A 25,424-nucleotide genomic window follows, 5' to 3' on the forward strand; every position below is an offset into this window, starting at 1 on the left:
CTATTTACTGTGACAAATGATAAAATTCTTCCTCCTGAGTCCTGCCCAAGCTAGCAACCTCATAAATGATTTGATCATCTGCACAAAATAAATAAAAATCTACCTAATAATATTAGCAGATTTAAGAAAGATTGAACAATCTGTGAATATCAAGATGTTAACAAATGGGAAAATTATCTTAAAATATCTTTTTATGAAGTATGAACTCACACATACTTAGAACCCAGTGAAATGTTTGAATTACATGTAAAGATAATTGCAGTAGAACAAATATCCAAGTGTCTGGTTAAGTACATGTAGACAAAACGATATCTTACTCGTCTAATATAGCAAGAGCATCAGATGGAATTTGCTTGACGTCGTTAGAATTCAGAAATTCAAAACGACGACAATTCAAATACTGTCATATAAGATTCATTCACCAGACCATCATAGCAATCAAGCCTCCAAAATGCCAAGCAAATGGGCCATGAAAAAATTTGTGCATGATTCATCAAAGAATAAAATAAAAGGATGTCTTTGTTGGACATGATTAATGAGACAGGTACATGAATTAACATTTAGTGCAGTAATACTTCAACAACACACTGCTCTTTCTGAATGCCTGTCGTGCCTCAAGAATTCATACGACAGGTGTGCACAGTAAGAACAAGAAATTGGCATTTGATACTATAAAGCACCATGATACAAACTGCTATCGAAGAATGAAAGACAGTACCTACTGGAGGTCATCTTCTTGTGTACTTTCATCTAGACTGCCCTGTGCCAATCTGTAGTACAATATTCCCATTGTTGCCATGCATGCCCTGATCACAAAAACCATTCTTCCAATAAGCATGTGGACAGAGATTTTCGTTTGCAGTTTCTATCATCAAGATTACATGAGTCTAGTTTATAAACCATATAAAAATAATCCCTAATTAACATGTCATAGTTTTCAGATTGGAAAGAAATCTATGTATTGATAAGCTCTGAAGACTTAGAACAGCCTCTCTGTGTCTGAAATTTGAAAAACAGTCTATCATTTCAATCTTCTTAGCTAGCAAATGCAAAACTTAATAGATCATAGTTCCTGGAGAGATATTGTTGCCCAACTTTCATAAAGATACTAAGTTCCACAATTTACATGCATTTTTTTTATCAAGAAAGATTTCTTTTGTACAAATGATAGTAAAGCATTTGGAAAAATCAATAAACCAGATAAGCAAGAGCAGGAGGAGGAATTACATGATTGCTATAATGAGTAATATTTTCCTGGGGTCCATCCTTGAAGACTTTTGATGTCGCACTTTTCCTTCATGTGCACCATTACGTGGCGTTGGTGCAGTTACTGGTAGAGTAGGCAATGCATTTGACCAGAAAGGTAGCAACATCCTTAGAAACTTGTTGCGAAAGGGACCTACAGTCAGTAAAACCAGTGAGCTATAAATTAAAATAAATTACTGCTAGCTAGTAGATGAAGGTTACTTCTATCAATCCAAGCCAATCTCACATTCCGACCATAAGATTTAGGGAGTAAAGATTACCGAAACCATATTGTTTGGACAACATGAAGGCCAATACTACAACAACAACAACCAAGTCTTATCCTACTAGATGAGGTCGACTATATGGATCATTTACGCCATTGAGCTCTATCTCCAACTATATCATCTATATTTAAATAAATTTTATCTTGTTTTATTGTTGTTAATGAAAGTTTATTTAAATATATCATCAACTTTTTAATGAAGGTTTAGGAGACCAACTTAACTTGGGTAATTTAATTAGGTCAAATGAGCATCGAAATTTTAATTTTTATCGTAGAATTCAAACTTCAGAAGTAAAACAAACTTTAAATGAGATGCACAATGGAAAAGCCGTTGGACCAGATGATATTCCAATAGAGGTATGGAAGTGCTTAGGGAAACAAGGTATTGAATGGCTTACAAAATTATTTAACATGATATTGAAAATAAAAAAAATGTTTGATCAATGGAGGATAAGTACTCTAGTTCCCTTATATAAGAATAAGGGAGACGTACAAAATTGTGCGAACTATAGGGGTATTAAACTAATGAGTCATACTATGAAACTTTGGGAAAAAGTAATAGAAAAAAGATTAAGGAAGGAGACAACAGTGACAGAAAATCAATTTGGGTTCATGCCTGGAAGGTCGATAATAGAAGCTATACATCTTCTTAGACAATTAATTGAAAAATATCGGGAGCAAAAACAAGATCTACACATGGTATTCATTGACTTAGAAAAAGCATATGATAGAGTCCCAAGAGAAATTATATGGCGAATTTTAGAAAAGAGAGGTGTTAGCGTAACATATATTGAACTAATTAAGGATATGTATGAGGATGTAACGACCAGAGTAAAGACTTCAGAAGCATTTCCAATAAAGATAGGGTTACATCGAGGATCAACTCTAAGTCCCTATCTTTTTACATTAATTATGGACGAACTCACTGCACACATTCAAGACACAGTACCATGGTGCATGTTGTTTGCAGATGATATTATTTTGGTAGATGAGACACGTGAAGGAGTAAATGCTAAGCTAGAATCTTGGAGGGAAACACTAGAAGGGAAAGGTTTTAAGGTTAGTAGATTAAAGACAGAATATATGGAATTTAAGTTTAGCAATATTAGAAGTAATGAAACAATTGTTAAGATAGGAGAGGACGAGTTGCCTGGAACCGAGCGATTTAAATATTTAGGATCATTTTTACAAAATGATGGAGGGATTGAGAGAGATGTCTTACATAGAATACAAGCAGGATGAGTGAAATGGAGGGGAGCGTCGAGTGTTTTATGTGACCGTAAAGTACCTCTTAAACTTAAAGGTATGTTCTATAAAACCGCAGTTAGACCTGCTATGTTATATGGAGCTGAATGTTGAGCTATGACTAGCACACGAGCAGAAGATGAGAGTTGCAGAGATGAGGATGTTAAGGTGGATGTGTGGGCATACGAAGATGGACAAAATAAGAAATGAGAGCATTAGGGAGAAAGTCGGAGTTGCATCTATTGAGGAAAAACTCCGAGAGACACGTTTAAGATGGTACGGACATGTACTTAGACGACCAATAAATGCTCCAGTTAGGGGATGTGAAACTATGATAAACATGCATATCAAACGAGGAAGAGGAAGACCAAAAAAGATTTCGTTAGCAACAATAAAACAAGATAAAATTTATTTAAATATAGATGATGATATAATAGGAGATAGAGCTCAATGGCGTAAAAGGATTCATACAGCTGACCCCACCTAGTGGGAAAAGGCTTGGTTGTTGTTGTTGTTGTTTATTGTTGCTAACCAAGTTTTTTTTATCTACCTCTTCCTCGTTTGATATGTGTGCTTGTCATAATTTCACATCACCTAACTGGAGCATTTATTAGTAATCTAAGTACATGTTTGTATCATCTTAAACGTGTCTTTTGGAGTTTTTCCTCAGTAGATGCAACTCCGACTTTCTCTCAAATGCTCTCATTTCTTATTCTGTCCATCCTCGTATGTACACACATCCACCTTAACATCCTCATCTCTGCAACTTTCATCTTTTGCTCATGTGCTTTGTAAGGATCTCGAGCACAAAACAAGACAAGCGCAGCAGAATATAATTTCAAGATCCTTTTTAAAAGATCCATGCGAAGGAAACTGTATACTAGTTGTGATGAGAATTAAACCTTTGTTGCATAAACACGAACTCCCGATAGCAACTTTGTCCTCGTTGGATCTCAAGATGATCAAGTGTTCGCACCTCTTTCGGTATCCACATGAACACGTTCCGTCCGTCTCATGAACTCACAATTCAGAGAAGAAAAACCACCTAAGCTTGTGCTAGCAACCTTACAAGGAGGTTTCGGCAAGAGGAAGAAGGCAAAGAAGAGGAGGAAGAACACAAGTGTTGTCCACCAAATAAATCAAAAAACCCCTTTTTGTATTCATTCAATCAATTGTCTTAATTGCCATTAATTCAATTAAGTCTTTTGGTTTTCATCCAATGCATGATCAATTCAAAATTAACCTTTCCTCTTCATTCAAAATTGACATTTCCTCTTCCTTGGTGAATTCAAGTTCACCCAATGAGTCTAACTCATTGATCCTCATCAATCCGAATTGACTCTATGAGACTAATTCGAATTGGACTCAATCCAATAGTTGGATCCAATTGAGTCTAACTCAATGAGTCTAATTTGGATTAGACTTAATCCAATGATCCATCATATGAATCAATCTCCAAATTAATATGTTCTTTGTGTGTGTGACCTAATAGGTTCTCGTAACGTTGACAATGTCGCTAAAATCATTTTAGATACATAAGCAATGAGTGGCATCTAGCAAGACATCATTGCTACCCAAGTGACGAGCATGTCAAGATCCGACCTAATCTTTCCGTATCTATTATCTTGTATGACTCAATCCTTCTATCCTTAATATCTGGATTGATCAATGCGACATAAACCGTGTCATCCTATTATCAATCTTTGTGTTTCTTGATTCACACTCAATAAAATAAGCTTAATATTTCATATTGACTCATTTGACCATGGTCATACATTCTTGTGTCCTACTAATCAAGGGCCCACACTTCCGTCATATGGAAGGGATAGATCTCATCTACGTCACTCACATCCCTTCGCATAACTTATTGCATACCCAGTGATCGACTTTATAGTCCACCTTGTTATAGGTGATGTTTGTCGATACCAAAGTACACAACTCCTTAAATAGGGAATCGTAGTGACTTCAGGTCTAATAACTATTCATACTATTAGTCACATGTTTATGATACTCATATAACGATCCATGAAACATTCTCATGACGAGTCATTCAGTACATATTCTCTAGTGTATACCCATGTATCAACCTATATCTTATATCCATGACTTGTGAGATTAAGTCATCCGTTGATCTACATGCTAGTCTCAACACATTAATATTGTCCTTGTATATTAATGCTTGACTAAGAATAGTTAAGAATAGCGTTCTATATATCTATAATCTCCCACTATCAATTCAGCTAATTGATATGTTGTAGACTATAACCTACTACCCTAAGACATTAATATACTTATTCATTCGGTACTAAACTGAAATAAATATAATAATCAACTTTGTCTTTTATTAATTAGTGAAATATGATATAAAAAGTATCCTGGTCAATCATCTCATAATTGGTACTAGGACTAATGCTAATATGCTTGAGTCATAGTCGTTACATTTAGTTTCATATAACATAGCAGGTCTAACTGCGATTTTGTAGAATTTTCCTTTAAATTTTAGAGATATTTTACGGTCACATAAAACATCCGACGCTCTCCTCCATTTCAACCATCCTGCATATATTCTATGTAAGACATCTCTCTCAATTCCTCTATCGTTTTGTAAAAATGATTATAAATATTTAAAGCTTTCGGTTCCGGGCAATTCATCATCTCCTATCTTAACAATTATCTCATTATGTCTAATATTGCTAAATTTAAATTCCATATATTCTGTCTTTATCCTACTAAGCCTAAAACCTTTCCCTTTTAGTGTTTCTTGCTAAGATTCTAGTTTATCATTTACTTCTTCGCGTGTTCATCTACCAAAACAATATCATCTACAAACAACATGCACCACGGTACTGTGCTTTGAATGTGTGTAGTGAGTTCGTTCATAATTAGTGTAAAAAGATAGAGACTTAGAGTTGATCCTTAATGTAACCCTATCTTTTTTAGAAATGCTTCAATTACTCCGTCTGAAATCTTTACTATGGTCGTTATATATTTGTACATATCCTTAATTAGTTCAATATATGTTACGCTAACACTTTCATTTATAGAATTCTCTATATAATTTCTCTTGGGACTCTATCATAAACTTTTTCTATATCAATGAATATCATTTGTAATCTTGTTTTTGCTCCATATATGTTTTTAATTATTCTCCTAAAGTCTTTACTCTCGTCGTTACATCCTTATACATATCCTTAATTAGTTCAATATATGTTACGCTAACACATTTGTTTACTAGAATTCTCCATATAATTTCTACTCTATTATAAACTTTTTCTATATCAATGAATATCATTTGTAATCTTATTTTTGCTCCCGATATTTTTCAATTAATTATCTAAGAAGATGTATAACTTCTATGGTCAACCTTCCAAGCATGAACCCAAATTGATTTTCGATCACCGTGGTCTCCTTAATTTTTTTTCTATTATTTTTTTCAAAAGTTTCATGGTATGACTCATTAGTTTAATACCCCTATAGTTTGCACAATTTTGTACGTCTCCCTTATTCTTATATAAGGGAACTAGAGTACATACCCTTCAATGATTAGACATTTTTTCGTTTTCAATATCATATTAAATAATTTTATAAGTCATTCAATACCTTGTTTCCCTAGGCATTTCCATACATCTATCGGAATATCATCTGGTCCAACAACTTTTCCATTGTGCATCTCATTTAAAACTTGTTCTACTTCTGAAGTTTGAATTCTATAATAAAAATTTAAATTTTTATACTCATTTGACCTACTTAAATTACCTAAGTTAAGTTCATCACCTAAACTTTCATTAAAAAGTTGATGAAAATACCTCTTTCACCGCTCTTTAATCGTTTACTAGTACCTTATTACATTCATCTTTAATACATTTTATTTAGATAAAATCTCTTGTCTTTCTTTCTCTCATTTTAGCTATTCTATAAATATCTCTTTCCCCTTCTTTTGTATCCAATTTTTGATATAATCGTTCAAAAGTTTCATTCTTTACTTCATTCACTACTTTTTAGTCTTGTTCTTGGCTATTGTATATTTTTTAAAAAATTTCTCGTTCTTACAAATATATAATTATTTATAAACTGTTCGTTTTTCCTTCACTTTCTCTTGTACTTTCTTATTCCACTACCAAGATTCCTTATTTAATGGTGCATGTATTTTTTACTCACTAAGTGCACTCTTAACTACTATTTTCAACTTTGATACCATCTTATCCCATGTCGTATTAAAGTCACCATATATTTCACTTAATACTTGTACTCCTACCTTCTCCTTAAATATATTTTGCTTTCCATCCTTTAATTTCCACCACTTAATTCTAGGAGTTATATATATTTTCTTTCTATTGATATTATGCTTGAAGCGTATATCCAAGGCTACTAACCTATGTTAGGTAATTAAGCTTTCTCTAGGGATGACCTTGCAATCTTTACAAGTCTTTCTATCCTTCTTTCTTATCATAAGAAAGTCAATTTGTGATTTATTATTCTCATTTTGAACGTGACTAAGTGTTCTTCTCTTTTGTTAAAAAATGTATTAGCTAATATAAGGTCATATGCTATCGTAAAATCTAATATAGTTTTTCTTTCTTAATTTCTTGTTTCAAACTCATAACCCCATGTACCCTCTCATATTTCTCATTTTTCACTCCAACAAACTCATTTAGATCACCTCCTATTAAAATCATTTCATTCGGTGGAATGTTTTATAATATTTCATCTAAGTCGTCCCAAAACCTTAATTTGATAATTTCATCTAATCCTACTTGTGGTGGTGCATATACACTAATTATGTTCATAGTTTCTTTCGTCACTATTATCTTAATTAAGGGTTATAATTTGACCCCCTTTTCTAACTACTCCTACAACTTCATCCTTTAATAAATTATCTACAACAATACCTACTCCATTTCTTACTTTACTCTTTCCTATGTACCATAACTTAAAACCCGAGTTCTCTATCATCTTTATCTTCTCGCCTACTCATTTTGTCTCTTGTACACACAAAATACTAATTCTTCTACTAATCATCATATCCACTATCTCCATTGATTTTCCATTAAGGATTCCTATATTCCATGTTCCGAATCTTAGACTATTATTTTTCCTATCATATTTATTCTTATCCAACTTATGGCGTATGAACTCTTACTTATTTAACACTACACTAAAGTTCTCATGAAGATGTAGCGGTCCTTGCCGATATATTACAATTGGACTTGCAACACGAAATCTTGCATATTTAGCACTACGCCCGAGTTTTTGGAGATGTAGCGGTCCTTGCCGAGACGTTACACTTGAACCCTACAACGTGTTCCTTCCGGGAAACAACCTAGCATTAGCATAATACTTTAATGGATCCATTTTTTGAATATTTATCATAGTTGTAACGCTAGTTGACAACCTAACGCAACCCTTCTTCATTATCCAGACTTAGGACCGACCATGACTAAGTCGTCGTGGGAACACCGGTCATGACTGGGCAACATGAAGGCCCATCTTTATCAAATTTCCATATGTAAAATAATCTAATAAATGGATAGTCCACATGCAAAAAGAATTCACTTGGAGACAATCTAGGCTACAGTTTGTTGCTAGAAGCCTAGAATTGATTTGGAGCATCTCGAGTGAAGGAAAATAGGATTACCATTCTGGTAACTCAAGACACTGCCACTCTGGAATCACTATCTTTCACCTCGCATATAGCTAACAAGTGCATGTATAACCTTGTATATGACTATATATCAATATACATGTAGATTATTATCCGTCTTTTTCCTAAAAAGGACAATACACTAGTTGTCCAAGAGAGAATCTGCCATTATCTTACCTCGTCTAGTGTACTTTTTGTTTGTTCCATCTTCATCATCTGCATGGTACGATGATTCAGAATACTTCCTATCATTGTAAGTTAGCTTCCTAGTAGTAGCTCCGGGCTGTGCAAGCGACAAAATTTAGCATACTATTAGCATTACTGAAGATATTGAAGGATAGAAATTTCAAATTATCTTATTGAACATCCAATGCAAAAGGGTTATTGCTTCAAATGAGACCTAGGTTCATCAAACTCACAGTTTTCGATAGACAGGGCTCTTGATCTTTCATCAATTGGTGTTCTAAACCATTCAGACCATCAACTTCAACAATCTCAGATTCAGTAACCATGGAAGAGCCCACTCCAACAATAGAATTATATACTTCGTCTAAGTACTTGTCATCTGTAGTTGGTGATGATATTGTTGGTCTCGAATCCTTATCAGAATAAACTGAAGTTGCTCCACTTTTGTCTTTCTCTTCAGCCACAGATGTGCGAACCAGTGGATCAGAAGTAAAAGCAGGAGGAGGAACTCGGTGTTCTAATGCAGGAGGTGAAACCACATGATTTCCAAATACATTTTTCTCCAAGCCACTCTGCAACAAGTTAGACAGAATATAGTAACTGTTCAGAAATTCAGAGCATGAACTTCAATATTCTGAGTGGAGGATGCTAATGGGAAATAAAAGCATCAAGGAAAATAAACGATAGCTGGAAAATACAAGATAATCAGTGCAACTGAATCTCAATTCTCAAACATCTTTGACTGAGTCATAGTGCAGAGAGGGATGGATATATGGTACTTATGGCTAGAAATTCAAGTAATTTCCAGTTGCTATCTTCTAGTGATACATCATGTTGCTGATTGAGTTCATCTGAACCAAAGTTTAAGCTAAGCTAAGTGTTACATTGTCCTTGCTAATGCTCTGTAATTTCATATGCAGTTTCTTCAAATAAGTCTCAAGGTTTTTTGTGCTCAGATCTGGAAACTTCTAGAACCTCAGACCAGAAAATGGCCACAATATTTACTCTTGAATAAAGCTGCACTTCACTGTAAAGGAACAATGTACCACTAACAAGTCAGAAGGAATCAGAAATCTGTATGTTTTTTTACTAATCATCCAATGGAAAGACACAGACATTACAGGATATCAATAGTGAAAGAAATTGCTATTACATCCTTCATTCCAGTTTATCTTCTTATTATTTTAGAATGATCCTTGTCCCATGTTCTCTATGGTGCATCTTTCAAACTTGCCAAATTTCATTCAAATACCACTAACCGTTACTCTAATGTTGCTTTCTGCTAACTTAACATATAACCTTTTCACAGAAAAAAAAAACGTACACATAGGACCAGGCCTTAATAATTTGAAACTTTATTAGACATAGGGTGGGCTCTAAAGAATCAAGTTTTTCCAATAAAAGTATTCAGTTCTAAAGTAGCACTTAATTAACATGGTAAATAAGCAAGCTCAACCAGTAGCTAGCTATTGGGTTAGATAAACAAACAAGTTTCTTCCATAACTAAAATAAAATTAACAAACAAGCTCAGCTTGTTACAACTTGAGAAGAGTTCACGAGAATGAACACTTCTTTTATTAGGCTAAGACAGTAGTCAAGCTCAAATCTTGGCTCACAAATTAGTAAGGCTCGTTAATTATTCAAAATTTTAAAGCTTGAAGCTTTAGGAACTGATCTTTATTTCTGCAAATAAAATAATAAAGCTACAACAAGGTAAATTATGAAATAAATGCTGATTATGAATGGAACAAAACAGAAAAGACTATTTCCTGATCCCACTGTTATGAAATTATAAGGGACAGATCATTAGAGAATATAGAAGAATAGTTACATGGGAGCAAGTACAATAGACTCTTCCCGGGATCCTGCATTGGTGGGAGCTTTGTGCACCGGGCTACCCTTTTTGAGTTACATAGGAGCAAGTATGTCAAATGCAGGTCCAAAGGAACTAAACTATGATGGGCCAGGTATATTTGGAACTGAACTACCAAAATTTCAAACAGCAATACTTACTGGTCAATTAAAATTTTGCTTGTGCCTCTGTTAATTATTGTACATTTTATTACACCAATAAATACTCCCAGTAAGCCATTACTGTCAGTGTTCTCATTTTTATAATAACATATTCAACGTGTTACAGCCCAAGGGGAATCCCAATCCAACACAAAATGGCAAGGTGGAGGAATTCTTAATACTTACATATGCCCAAGGGCTTTAACTCTAAACACAAGGCAATAGGCGGAGGACTCCTTGAAACTTAAACATGCTCGGGGGGTTCAATTCAAGTATGTGGGACTAAGAGGAGTTATCTTATTCTCTCACAAAGCATATAACAATGCAGGTTCTAATCCCATATAAAAAGGAGAGTTGTGTTAGGGCCTGACTAGCAGTATAAAACAATGGAAAAAATCTTTTGAGCATGGATCTTATATACACCAAAAGAAATGCATAATAAAAACTCTTCTGAAAATTCCATATGATTGGTAATTAAATGCTTGATAATCTAGCATGGGCCTTACAAAATCAACAAAACTAAAATTAATAACCTAGTTGATACCTTAAATAGCAAATAACAACAGCTTCATAGTTAAATCTAAAAACAGTTGTACTGCATTTAAAAGGCATAACAAGAAATTGATGGATGATAAACCGCAGAAATAAAGAGTGTAAATATCACATTTAGAGTATGAAACTTGTAGGCAATAGATTCAAAATAGAAACTAAAAGAATATACAGGTAACATCTAAAAACAGCAGGCTTACTTGAATTATTGCTTCCTTAAGCTTGGAGTGCAAACAAGATCCTGTATCTTTGATACTTATAGGAGGCCATATCTGCAACAAAGTGTTAATTCAGTCATGAAAAACTCATCACTATTTCCAGGGTAGACTTCTGAACTAAACATATACCATATAATTTTTATTTCAGTTACTGAAAGCCCAAGGAATCACATGGATTACTTGATTTTAATTAAAATAAATAGCAACAAAGTTTAAGCCTACTGACACTAAGCATATCAAGGAAAGTGTAAGTCATAAGTCATTCAGTCTTTTACAAGTAATGGGGATTGACTAATAACATAAAAGTATTTAGTATGGTCACCCATGTATATGATTCGTGGAAACCACATATTTGAATTCCATCAGAAAATCCTTTTTTGAATCAAGCATTTTAAATGATTTGGTCATTCTGCTTTTTCCCATAATGCCCCTCATTATTTTTTTTTTCAAAATTGGAGGGCCAAAATAAATGGTGCATAATGGCCTGTAGTCGTATCTGCTTTGAATCATCAAAATCACTATAAACCAGAGATTTTTTTTTCAAATAAAACATTTTCCAAAAACACCAAAATTAAAGGCCAAAATAGTACATGAGGTATATAAGGACAATTGCACAGATGAATAGATTTAACCATAGGCATAATTCAATTTTTGTATTTTGACAGAAAACAATAATGTATCAAGTCTGAACCCATAACTTGACAACTGATCATGCAACTGAAAAACACTTAATAAAAGGCTTGCTAGTATAACTTACAGGGGTAGAACATGTGGGGCAGACATATCCTGTGGGTGCAGTTTGAGGTGGGAAGCTTTTAATATGTGAGACCAAGCAACTCGTGTGAATAAGATCTGAATTAGGAAAATACAAAAACTAATGAGCAATTTTAGTTTTCAAAAATAAGTAAAGACATATAAAGAACTTACGCAAGCAACCCAATCGTGTAGTTTGATCCTTTCCTTCTTCCAATGAAGCATTGCAAAAAGAGCAAGTTGGTGGCCAGCCATATTCCCCATCAACAACCCAATCAGAGTACTTTTTCACCTAAAGATTCAAAAATAAGTTAAGTGGTTAGACTATTCACAAACCTAGACTTATGTAAGCGGAAAAGATTGTTGGTTAGCAAGAAGAAAAAAAAGAACACAATCATGCTAAAGTTACCAGAAGATGCTTTCAACATGGAAAGTTGCAAGTTGCAACACAAACTTAAACCCTGGCTCAAAGATGGAAAATTGAGGAAAGAATATTTGAAGATAATCATGAGTATTGTTTATGATTAACATAATTATATCGTTACACAGCAATAATAACTGGACAAAGTGGGTAATATAATTATAAATAAATGCTTCCAAATTTTAATTGCCATCTATAACTCAAGTATAATTGTTTCTCAGAAATTTATAACATCCCTCAAACATAGAAAAGAAAATGACCATAGTCAAGAGAACAAATAGCAAAATCACAAGAGATCTCTCACTGCCAAAATGAATAATATCTTGCAAGTGCATAAGTCTGAATTATAGAAAAACCCTACAGGTTTCGGACTTTTGACCAATATCTTGTTGTATGGTGTTCTACAAGGTTATCTCGAAGGTATTGGCAAGCCGGCTAGCTAGGGCGATGGAGAGCTTGTTGGATCCGGCACAAGCGGCTTTTGTTAGAGATCGCTCTATTGGTGAGAACATAAACCTTGCATTGGAATTATTTAGGAAGTATGCTCGCAAATGTATATCGCCAAGGTGTATGATCAAAGTTGATTTAAGAAAGGCTTTTGATACTTGTGGATTGGAGTTTTCTTTTGTCGGCTCTTGGTTAAAGTTTTCCCCAACAATTCCGTGATTGGAACCATGAATGCGTCACCATGGTTTCATACTCCGTAAGCATTAATGGTGGATTGCATGGTTTCTTCAGTGGGAGACGAGGCTTGAGACAAGGGGACCCTCTTTCCCCTTTGCTGTTCGGTTTGTACATTTTAGTCTTTTCTTGATCATGAAAGGAGGCACATCGGCAGCCCGGTTTTCATTTTCATCCTATGTGTGCGAATGTTCAAGTCACACACTTAGCATATGTACCTATTGATGTTTGCAAAGGCTGATATCTATACTATCACTATATTGGCAGATGCTTTGGTAGATTTCGGTGACAAAGCAGGACTGCGGGCTAACCTGTTGAAATCTAATATGTACATGGGGGGAGTGGATGATCATACTCATCAACAGTTGATCCAAACCACCGGATTTCAACATGGTACCTTCCCTTTTAGATATCTTGGCATCCGTCTATCCATGGTAAAGCTTTGTATAGCCAACTATGGTTCTCTCCTTGAGGTGATAGCAAAGAGGGTGACGTCATGGCCAAAACACACCTTGTCATATGCCGTCCGGTTGGAATTAGTAAGATCTGTTCTCCAAGGCGTTGAATGCTATTGATTATCTATTCTCCCAATGCCTAGTGGGGTGATAGACAAGCTTTATGGTATTTACCGGTCTTTCATTTGGTCCACCAAACATCCAACGATCTCTTGGGCAACCATATATCTACCGAAGGACAAAGGAGGTTATGGTCTTCGTAAATTACAAGCTTGGAATAATGTTCTATTATGTTGGATGCTGTGGAACATTCAAAACAAGATGGATTCGCTTTGGGTACAATGGGTTCATCATCACTACCTCAAAGGTGTGGATTTTTGTCAAGGGCGCAGCAAGGGGCTTGATTCTCCATTGATCAAGCGTGTATTACAGATTCGGGATGATCTCTTGCAAAGAACAAGAAGTCAAGGTGCTGCAAACATGAGACAGATCGAGGGGTTTGCTGCAGAAAAGCGTGGTGCTGCCGATGCATATGTTCACGTCAGATCGCATGCGGCCAAGGTGTATTGGGCGTTGGTAGTGTGGAAACCTGGGCTGCTACCCAAGCATCGCTTCATGTTCTGGTTGATGGCTCACAAACGCAGAGGATGGCGGACAGAATGCTGTATGAGCCCTACAAGATATGTTCGCTATGCAGACAATAAGATGAGTCCAACGCCCACATTTGTTTTCACTACCCCACCACTTGAGCAATGTGGGGCAAGGTGCAGTCTTGGCTTGGTTTTCGACATCAGATCTTTTATGTTCAGCGCCTATTTCGAGAATTCTGAAGGTCATATCGAGGCAGCGGTCAGCTAATGAAGGCTCTTTTATGGCAAACTCGCAATAGATGTCGTTTTGAGGGTGATGTACCTTGTGTTGAGAGATTGTTCTGCAAGGTTCAGATTCATATCTGATCCTGTCCGAACCGGGAATCAGTGGACGCTGGGCACGTGGCGCTTCCTGCTAGATCCTCGAATGCTCCGGTGAACCTGCAACGAAACCGAGCCGGGAGGGGTATCCCGGCGACGGCCCTCCGACGCTCAAGTCAGGCGAGGAATAACAAAAAGGTGGCTTCAAAATGAAGATTTTTCATACCTCCAGTGGAGAAATGGAAGCCTTATATAGATCTCTCAAAGAAGCCTGGGCGTGCCAATCAAAGCAACCACCTGCCTTTGACCATGCTCAGGTATGGGTCTGTCAGAAGGGCCATGTCTAAATATGGATCTGTCAGGGAGACGTCCATGAGACCATACTGCTACGGTATCAGCCTCTCCATGATGTGACGGCAAGATCGTGCGATCTTGTGTACGGCCTAATCATTAGACATGCTTCGGCTGACATCTCATATCCTAAGTCGAGCGCATAGGCCGCTCGACCCCCTTTATACCCTCGCCCCTATTTTGGCCGAACGGACAACCCCCTCGGCCCTTGGCCCCTGCCGAGCGGACTCCCGCTCGGCCCTTCGGTCTTCCTGCCTGGGCGTCGGAAACATGAGCCCATGGATGGGCTTATCTATAGCTCCGTTCGGACCTACCCATCCGCTCGGCTCGGCCATCCACCGCACAGCCTTTCATCGGTCCTCAGGCTGAGACCCTTCAGGAAGTGGGTCCCCCCTTCTTACGGCCGGATCACTTGCCTTCCCTTCAAGTCTAGTCGAAGGAGGCAGTGAGTCCGACTGACTGGACTATATGTGTCCGAGTGGGCGGTCGCCGCTTTTCCGTAGCTTATAATATCACTGGGGCCGTCCGGCCACCCTATTATCAAGACTACTCTCCGATTCCCATCGGAGGAATATTTGCTGTCTGCCGATCGGCCATCGAGCCCCGTTCACGAAATAACCCTGACTGGTCCGCTCACCAAGCTCTTCGAGGACGCCCAGATTCAGGTGGCCCTTATGACGCTCAAGCAGCTCGGCGATAACAATATGCAGCAGGCCACTCAGGTAAACCCATCTTCATTCCCGTGTCATGCTATTGTTTGATTCCTGACATTATTATTTCCCTTACAGCGCTGGGCTGAACAAATTGCCACTAGCCATCGGCTAGCCGAGTTGGAGGGCCTTCTGGAAAAACTCCAAGTGTCGGAAGGTCCCTCGGCCGAGCGGGAGAAACAAGCTCTTGAACAGAAGAAGGCTGCCGACCTGGCTGTTGAGGTAGCTCGGCTAGAGGACTTGGTGAAGAAGCGTGACAAAGAGGTGAAGCGCGCCGGTAGCCGGAAGAGGCAGGCGATCGCTGACCTGGACAGAATGAAAGTAGATGTCCATGCGCTAAATCAGCGATCTAAGGATCTGGAGGCCCAGCTGAACGCCGAACGGGAGGTCCGTTCGGCTGAATGCACAAAGGCTGAAGCAAACTTGAAGGCCCTCCAAGATTCCTTAACTGCTTCCCGGGCGTTGCTCAAAAAATACAAGGAGGGAGAGCCGAGTCGCCTAGCCGTAGCGCGCCAAGAATACATCCGCTCAGAGCGATTTGGCGAAAAGTTTGGTGGCAATGTCTCCTCAACCTTCCTCGAGGCGGTCAAGGTCACCACGGCGTACTTCAAGAAGGGGGGGCATCTTCCTGCTGACCTGAGCATTCCCCCTCCCGAACTGGCGGCCATGATCGACGACATCCCGGACACCTTTTTTAATTTTGAGGATCCGGAGTGATGTGGGTTATTCAAGCACTTTTTGTACTTCCTCCGCTCGGCGGATGTGAAATTTTTGTACGTGTCGTTCGGCATAATTTTTCTTCTAATGAAACGATGTCCCTTTTCCTGTCTTCTTACTCATTGTCCATAATATTCTTCTGTTTGCTTAACATTAATGCTTGTAAAATTTTCGCCAATCGTGCTCTTAAGCTTTCTCCCTCACGCGTCCGATCGGCTTGGCTCATTGCATAAAGTCTGAGCGAGGACCTACTCGCTCTGCACGTATCCTGCTTGCGTGGAGTCAACAGACGCCGAGTGTCGAAGGACCAACCCCCCTTCGGGCCTGAATGCTTTAATATTTATAGTTTCCGCAGTTTCTTACTCCGATATCCGTTCTTCCGCTTGGTATATTTATAGCCGATCGGCGCGGCTCTCGATTTTTAACGACGGTGCTCGTCGGCTTTCCGCTCGGATTATTTATAGACGCCGTCTCGATTTTTAACGACGGTGCTCGTCGGCTCGGATATTTATAGCCGGTCGGTAGCGGCTCTCGATTTTAACGACGGTGCTCGTCGGCTTTCCTCTCGGATTATTTATAGCTCTCGATTTTTAACGGCGGTGCTCGTCGGCTCGGATATTTATAGGCGGCGTGGCTCTCGATTTTTAACGAGCGGTGCTCGTCGGCTTTCCTTCGGATTATTTATAGGCGGCCGTCTCTCGATTTTAACGGTGCTCGTCGGCTCGGATATTTATAGCCGGTCGGGCTCTCGATTTTAACGACGGTGCTCGTCGGCTTCCGCTCGGATTATTTATAGACGCCGCCTCTCGATTTTTAACGGCGGTGCTCGTCGGCTCGGATATTTATAGCCGGTCGGCGCGGCTCGATTTTAACGACGGTGCTCGTCGGCTTTCCGCTCGGATTATTTATAGATCTCTCGATTTTTAACGGCGGTGCTCGTCGGCTCGGATATTTATAGGCCGTCGGTGCGACTCTCGATTTTAACGACGGTGCTCGTCGGCTTTCCGCTCGGATTATTTATACGCCGGCCCGTCTCTCGATTTTTAACGACGGTGCTCGTCGGCTTCCCGCTCGGACCGGACCGTCTCGATTTTTAACGGCGGTGCTCGTCGGCTCGGATATTTATAGCGGTCGGCGCGGCTCTCGAATGTCTGGGCTAGACGGCTTTAGGGCTAACTCCTTACTCGAGCGACCTTGGCCTTCCGTTTCGAGAGGATACCTGTCTTATCATCCCTCTACTTCTGCATAGCATCGAGGAGCGTATCTGATTACATTTAGCGCACCTTTCACTCAGTGTGGAGAACGTATTCCTGACCGAACGGCTCAGGGTCCGCTTGTCGAGCATTTTTGCTAAGATAATTTACCGTCCGAGGCAGACAGGCCTTCGACCCGTGGTAATGTCTCGTTTCGCTCTTTGACTCTTCGTTTCTGCATTTGAGCATTCGAAAAATGAAGTACGGCACACCGGTGATTCTGATGATACACCTTTCATCCCGCCTGGTAAGGTGGAGGTGGTTCGCGCTCCACGGTCTATCTAATCGCCGACCGTCCTTGTCCTCCAAATAAGCGCCCGAGCGGAGCTTTTCGATGACTGAAGGGACCGCCCATGGAGCTTCAAGCTTGCCGTCGCCGGACCGACTTAACTTTCTTCAGACAAGATCGCCGACACGAATGATCCGGGATACGGTTGTAAGTTTGCTTCGTCCGGCGGAATGGCTGCCTTCGCCCTCTCCTCTTCTACCAAGTCCGACTCCATGTTTCTTCGTTCGGCGTTGTCGTCATCGTAGCTCTGGATCCGGATTGAATCAACGCCGACTTCGATGGAATGACGGCCTCACCGCCATATACCAAATGGAACGGTGTGACTCTCGTCCCTTCTTTTGGCGTCGTTCGGATGGCCCACAAGACGCCAGGCACTTCACCCAACTCCTCCCGAATGGTCGAGCCGATCTGAAGAATTTCCGGTTGGCGACTTGACACCGTTGCTCGAGGATAGGCCACGGACGTGAAATGTTGCTTCAACGCCGTAGCTCTTCGATCCTCTAACATCTTCCACCTTGGTTGCCGGACACTAGTCGGCGGGATCTGAACCGACAATGATGTGTTGCGGATGAATTTTTAACCATTTGTTCATGAATCTTGCGGCTCGGCCTCCACCCACTTGGAGAAATAGTCTACCGCCACTAGTAAAATTTCCTCGCCGGTCACCGTGAAATGGACCTGATATCCATTCCCGTTGATCGAGCGGACGTGAGATGGTTGATGCCTTCATCTCCTCTGCGGTCGGTGGATGAAGTTATGATACTTCGCATGTAGATACTGTCCGAGCGGCGTTTAAGGTTGGCCAAAAGTATCCGGCCAAGAGGATCTTCTTGCCAACGAGCCGCCGCCCGGATGTCCCCCGCATGATCCTTGATGTACTTCGGAGGATGTAGGTGAGTCTCCGAGCTTACACATTTCAGCAAAGGGCGAAAAATCTTGTAAAGCTGATCTCCGATGAGTGTAAACCGACCGGCTCTTCTTCCGAGGAGCCGCTGCATATTCTCGGATGGTGTGGTGCCCGAGCGGAGGAATTCTATAATAGGTGTCCTCAGGTCACTTGGAAGCGTGAGGCCTTGCGTCCAGGTCGGCGCGCTACCGGTAGTATTTTTGATTGGTTCTTTGAAGGGCGTGGCGTTATCGAGCTCATGACTTGGCTAACCCATCGGCCGCTGGTTCTCCGTTCGGGAATCTTACGAATAAGCACCTCTCGGAAAGCGGCTTTGAGTTTTCAAAGGCCTCGGTAGAGTTTGAGCCGAACACGTTGATTTGAAAGGTCGAGAGCGAGCGGCGTGAATCGAATAAAGTGTCACCCGGCTCCCACGCGTCTTGCTGCGATCCGGCTATAAGGGCCTCATACTCGCCTCGTTGTTAGTAGCTTTGTAATCCAGTAGGACGGATAGGTGCATCTTTTCTTCCTGAGGTGAGAGTAGTACTATTCCGATCCCACTTCCAAGCCGAGTGGAGGATCCATCCACATATATTCTCCACATAGCTTCCTCAAGCTTCCTTATTTTCATCCAAAACCAATTATCAGTTTAAAATGATAAGGACAAATTAACTAAAAAATGGGAAGGGACGAGCACGAACCTTCAAGAGCAAAGGGAATTGCCTCAATTTGGATCTTTGTAGGGGCTTTCCACCCCAAAATCTCACAAGCTTCCACCAACTCTTCCTTCAAACCAAGAGTTTTGAAGGTCTGCGGAGACCCGTCTTCCTCCATCTCTGAAAAACTAAGCTAGATCATGCATGTTGTAAACATAAACTTAGAAGAAATAAGCTAAACGGTGAGAATATATGTCTTGACTCTTGAATGCACATGTTATTCTCCATCAAAAATTTAGGCATCCGAGATCTTGAAGAATCCGGTCGGCGGTTCTGGAGATGAATCTCGATAGAGCGGTTATCCGACCGGTCAACCTTTGCACTTCTCTTGTATTTCTTGGGGGCGGCATGTCTTGCAGAGCTTTAATCTTCTGGGATTTGCTTGATTCCCGCTCGGTCACTATATACCCCAAGAAACGTCCTTTGGCTTCGAACAGGCACTTTTGGGGATTTAGTTTGACTCCGTATTTGCGCAGCGTCGGAAGGTTTCTTCCATATCCTTGAAAAGATCGGCCGCTCGGGCGGATTTGATAAGAATGTCGTCCACATAAACTTCCGATTCCTCCCGATCTGCTCCTTGAACACCTTGTTCATCAAGCGTTGATAGATGGCTCCGGCATTCTTCAATCCGAACGGCATCACGTTGTAACAATATGTGCCGTCAGCAGCTACGAAGCTTACTTTTTCTTGATCTTCCCGGCGAGCGGTACTTGATGATATCCTTGGTAAGCGTCAGCATGCAATTAGTTCGCAGCCGGCCGTGGAGTCCACCAACTGATCTATCCGGGCAGAGGATAAAATCCTTCTTGTTCAATCTCGAAAGTCGATGCAGACCCTCCACTTGCCGCCCGGCTGGAGACCAAGACTACGTTGGCCAGCCACTCGGGAACGCACCTCGCGTATGTGGCGGCCTTGAAGTTTTTCCACCTCCGCCCAGTACATTATGCTCGGCGCTAAAGTCCCTTTTCCTCTGTCAGGCGTCCGGTCGGACATGTAATTCATCTGCGCTAGGCTTGGGAAATTGTAGTTCATGCGTCGACCAGACGAAGACATCGTGATTTCGTTGGAGGCATTGAATCGCCTTCTCCTACTTCTTTCTCCGGATCGAGGCGATAAAGTCGTGGCCTCCGATCGGGTCGGATGGATCTGGACTTCCTCCTTTTCATCATAAATTAAAGCGGGAGGTTTCTCGGTTATGGCGTGTACCTCAATTCGGGCGCCTTCCGAGCGGAACAAGCTTCTCTCGGATCATCTCTATATAGCACCGCCGAGCTGCTGATCTCCGCACTTCTCCTACTTTGTCCTCCACGGGAAACTTATCTTCTGGTGGAAGGTTGAGACAACCACTCGGAATTCGCCGCCGGTCGTCCCAAAATGACGTTGTAGGATGAGGAGAGTCGACCACCACGAAGTTTATTGTCCTTGTCTTACGGCTCTTCTCCCAGTGAGGTGGCTAGCCGGTTGTCCGAACCGTTGCAAGTAAACCCGTAGGCGGGGTCGTCGTAGGCGTGACTTGGCTCGATCTATTGCGGTGATCGACGCCTTCTTGAATATGATGTTGGCCGAGCTCCCTGGTCAACAAATATGCGATGAATGGTGTAATTTGCTATTACCGCTTTAATGAACAGCGTCGTCGGGCACTTCTACTCCTTCTAAATCTCGGGCCCGAAGTAATTTCCGGTCCACTTGCCCGCTCTTGGCTACAGCCGACCGCGTGGATTGCAGTCGCCGAGCTACGGCTCGGTTGGAGTCTCCTCGGCCGTTGATCTCGCCCGGGAAGTATTGCTCCTGTTTTCCTCCTCCGAGCGGACGGTCGAGACCGTTCTCTGGGCGCCCGCGATTCTCCCGTCTTGGGGATCGGTGCCGATCGGTCTGGTGATGTCGCCTCTCGGTGCGGGTCCGGTCGGCTTCCTTTGTCTTCGTCGATGGGAGGAGACCGTCGTTCGGCTCTCCTGGGATTAGTCACGAAGGAAGACTTGACAATCCCTCGTGTTGTGCGTGTCCGATGGTGGAAGGAGGCGAGCAGGGTCCACTTCTTCTTGGTTTGGGCGGCGGCCACTTCTTACGTGCGATCGGCGTGAGGATCGGTGCTTGACCTCGGTCCTCTGGGTGGTCCGGCGGTGTCTTCGCTCGGCGTGAGCAGTCTTGGCCTGGAGTTTTTTTCCGGCGGCTTGCGCTTCTTCCACATTTATATATTCGTTGGCCGTCTGACGCAACATGTGATCGTAATCTCGGGCGGCTTTCGTGAGCGATCGGAAGAAGTCACCATCTACCGGGCCTTGTGAGGCGTTCATCATCGTCTCCGATGTGGCCGTTGGGATATCGCCACTTGGTTGAATCGTTGGATGTAAGCCCGGCGATTCCTTTGGATCTTGCTTGATGGCGAACAGGTGACACTTGTCTTCCGATAACGCCGATTGCTAGCAAAGTGGTGGAGGAAGGCCGTTGAAATCCTTGAAGCTTGTGATAGATCCGTTCGTGCAACCTCCGGAACCACCGTTGAGCCGATCCAGAGTGTGGTAAGAAAGGCGGCATTTCACTCCATGGTGTATTGATGGGCGTGGCGTCTTATCAAACTACCGGATGATCATCCGGTCCGTTGTTCGTTGTACTCGCCGATCGTCGGAGGCACGTAGTGCTAGGCGGAGGGTCTCGTAGAATAGCCTCCAAAATTGGCGGTTGGCCCGCTCGGAGATGAATCCATGGGGAGCCTTACCTTTTCGTCCCGCCGTATTTCGTCCAAGAAGAACCTCTATCTCTTCGAGCTGGGGGGTGCGAAATAAGGCCGATGAAATGCGACGGTGGCTGGAGGTGCTTCCGCTCGGCCACGACGCAGATGTCGCTTGTTGCTCTTGTCGTTCGGCCGCTGTTTTTGTTCAACAAGTTTGGCGGCCCTTATCTCGACCAGGGCGAGCTCTTCCTCGAAAGCGTCACCGTGTTTTGTCGTCGGCCGTCCATTGTTCCGATCGGATGCGAGGCGTTCCACGGCGCGATTTGATCTGTCCAACCGGAATCGATGGGCCGGGCACGTGGCGCTTCTGCTAGATCCTCGAATGCTCGGTGAACCTGCAACGAAACCGAGCCGGGAGGGGTCCGGCGACGGCCCTCCGACGCCAAGTCAGTGAGGAATAACAAAAGGTGGCTTCAAATGAAGATTTTCATACCTCCGGTGGAGAAATGGAGCCTTATATAGATCTCTCAAAGAAGCTGGGCGTGCCAATCAAAGCAACCACCTGCCTTTGACCATGCCCAGGTATGGGTCTGTCAGAAGGGCCATGTCTAAATATGGATCTGTCAGGGAGACGTCCATGAGACCATACTGCTACGGTATCAGCCTCTCCATGATGTGACGGCAAGATCGTGCGATCTTGTGTACGGCCTAATCATTAGACATGCTTCGGCTGACATCTCATATCCTAAGTCGAGCGCATAGGCCACTCGACCCCCTTTATACCCTCGCCCCTATTTTGGCCGAACGGACAACCCCCTCGGCCCTTGGCCCCTGCCGAGCGGACTCCCGCTCGGCCCTTCGGTCTTCCTGCCTGGGCGTCGGAAACATGAGCCCATGGATGGGCTTATCTATAGCTCCGTTCGGACCTACCCATCCGCTCGGCTCGGCCATCCACCGCACAGCCTTTCATCGGTCCTCAGGCTGAGACCCTTCAGGAAGTGGGTCCCCCCTTCTTACGGCCGGATCAATATCTATCATTTTGTAGACATCTAGAGCTTGTATTGGTTTGGTGACATTTATATATATTTACCGTTCTCAAAAAAAAAGTCTGAATTATTGAACAAATATAACCTTGTTGGTGATCATCGTCATAATGGACGTATTATTTAACATCTAACAACACAAGCAACATGGGGTTAACTATCAAGTTTTACAAGCTAGAATAAAAAACATCCTTATCTTCTTCTCAAACTGGCTACACAAGATTGTTAAAAGCTGCATATGTAATTAGAGTCAAAAGGCCTAGATCCAAGGCATTTTTGCTGACACATCTTTGTGTTCTTATCAAATAATGGATCCTCAAGTTTCCATACTACATGATCAATTTGAAACCATACCTGTCACAGTCCATGTCTTAACAAAGGAATAATTACTGGGTAAATAGTAAGAGGTGTTCTCAGACAAATTAAAGTTGCACTAAAAAGGTCTTAATTTCTTCAACTTATAGTGGTATATATAACAAGTCCTAAAGCCTAGTCCCATACGGCAAAGTATCTATAACAATGTTATTATGCTCAACAATAACACAATAGAACAACTGATGAAATTCATGTAAAAATGAAGTTGAAGTGTGTCCCTCTGTCAGTACCTATATTATTCATGGATCTCCATGTGATTATCAATTAATTAATTTGTATATTCAAAGAATTAAAAATCAATGATACTGAAATATTTATGTTAAACAAAGTGCAAACATCCTCATGATTGAAGAAAGAATCCAACTCCTTGGCAACAGTGCAAATGCCATATCAATGTACCAGAATTTGTGGCTTGCAATCACAATATAAAGTGATTAAAGTCTTGACACTAAGATACAGAGAAGCAACCAAAACTCATATTATTGAAAGAAGGAAACTCACTATTCTGGATATCATCATCTATGCAAAATAAGGAGGACGTGAATTACGTATTTGTTGAATGATGAGTGGAAAAACAGGGACATCTTTGAAACTGATTTGCAGCATTCAACAAGAACCCTAGGTTTTGTATCCAAGGCTATCTATGTAGCATATAAATGAGAATAAGTTGAATTTGGCATACACAAGAACTGGCCGTCTGAGGTTAATAGTTAAAACATATTCAAAGAGCACATCAGAATGATTCAAGTTATAAAAAAATGGCAGATTTGTAATTGAACTGAACTCCAAATTACACCAGAACTTAGATGAGATGAGTACCACACAGATTTGATGTTCCGAGAAACATATGCATTCTCCGCAGACAGGAACTTTGTGGACAAAGCAATAAAGCCTGGTTGCCTGCCAACCAGATATCCATCAGTAAAAGAAAAATCCACCAGCCAAAAATTATCAAATGCACAACATATTTTCTCTTTCAAGGACAAATAGAGCTCTCTATAAAACATATCCATTGATCATATTTTCAAAAATATCCTCTCTCAATAAAAATTTAAGCTAGAAATCGATGGCCTATCAAAATAACCCTGGAAAGAAATCCTAGCTTTAAAAAATCGAGATAAAATGGAAATTCTAATCAGACTCCGAACCACCTTTTTCGCTTTCAATTTTGCAAAGGTCCGGGCCCAAAGGCGATAGCCTCGAAGTTCCGGACACGATTTTGAACCGACGGAAGGATCAAAAAGGAAGGATCTAGAAAAAAAATTAAACATATCTTCGCAGTGATAGCAACTGGAAAAGTAGTGGAATCGTATCCAAAATTACCTTGCGGCATTTGCAGACAACCATCGCCTAGATCGAAGATCCACCAAGTGCCGGCGAAGGGCGAGAAACAGAACGGCAAACCAACCGATGAAGCCTTGAGATCAGAGCGATTCAGGAAAGCAACATGAAACCGGCGAGGAACGAAGAGATCTGGGATTGAATCAAAACGCCGAAGCCAGGAGAGTAGCTTGCATATATGCTCAGAATTCGGAAAATGAAATGAATCAAAGTGGATAATATATCAAACATAAAGGTTATATCGATTTAAATTTTAAAAAATAATTGTATAAAAAAATCAATTAATGAATTTCTATAATTCATTATTTTTCAGTATGTTTTATTAATAATAAAATTTAATTTAGTTTATAAAAAATGAAGAAAATAAATTAATAGAGTGGGTGGACCAATCTGCCACAACTATACATGTTAATGATATATCAATTATTAGGATTAAACTATTAAGAATTAAATTTTATTTAATTGTCA

The 25,424-nt window shown here is 41.1% G+C and overlaps 1 protein-coding gene across 1 annotated transcript; it reads right to left on the bottom strand.

Moving 5' to 3' along the window:
• Positions 1–501: 501 nt before the first annotated feature.
• On the bottom strand, positions 502–25,164 carry LOC122046671 (zinc finger protein-like 1 homolog). The gene is made up of 9 exons (XM_042607465.1): positions 24,939–25,164; positions 24,435–24,515; positions 12,311–12,428; positions 12,141–12,235; positions 11,366–11,437; positions 8,837–9,175; positions 8,595–8,700; positions 1,228–1,399; positions 502–806 (listed from the first exon to the last, which is right to left on the bottom strand). The coding sequence occupies exons 1-9, from the start codon at positions 24,960–24,962 to the stop codon at positions 719–721; spliced, it is 1,095 nt and encodes a 364-aa protein (XP_042463399.1). The 5' UTR covers positions 24,963–25,164; the 3' UTR covers positions 502–718.
• Between the last annotated feature and the right edge of the window lie 260 nt (positions 25,165–25,424).

Source organism: Zingiber officinale, chromosome 2B, assembly GCF_018446385.1.
Source record: "Zingiber officinale cultivar Zhangliang chromosome 2B, Zo_v1.1, whole genome shotgun sequence".
NCBI classification, from domain to species: Eukaryota; Viridiplantae; Streptophyta; class Magnoliopsida; order Zingiberales; family Zingiberaceae; genus Zingiber; species Zingiber officinale.

What these genes read in the sequence shown, in the direction of transcription:
- LOC122046671 (XM_042607465.1), bottom strand. Translation starts at nt 24,962, where the DNA reads ATGGTTGTCTGCAAATGCCGCAAG. An exon ending in TTGTCTGCAAATGCCGCAAG is followed by an intron (nt 24,516 to 24,938) that starts GTAATTTTGGAT and finishes TCTGGTTGGCAG; the next exon opens with GCAACCAGGCTTTATTGCTT. An exon ending in CGGAACATCAAATCTGTGTG is followed by an intron (nt 12,429 to 24,434) that starts GTACTCATCTCA and finishes TTGAATCTTTAG; the next exon opens with GTGAAAAAGTACTCTGATTG.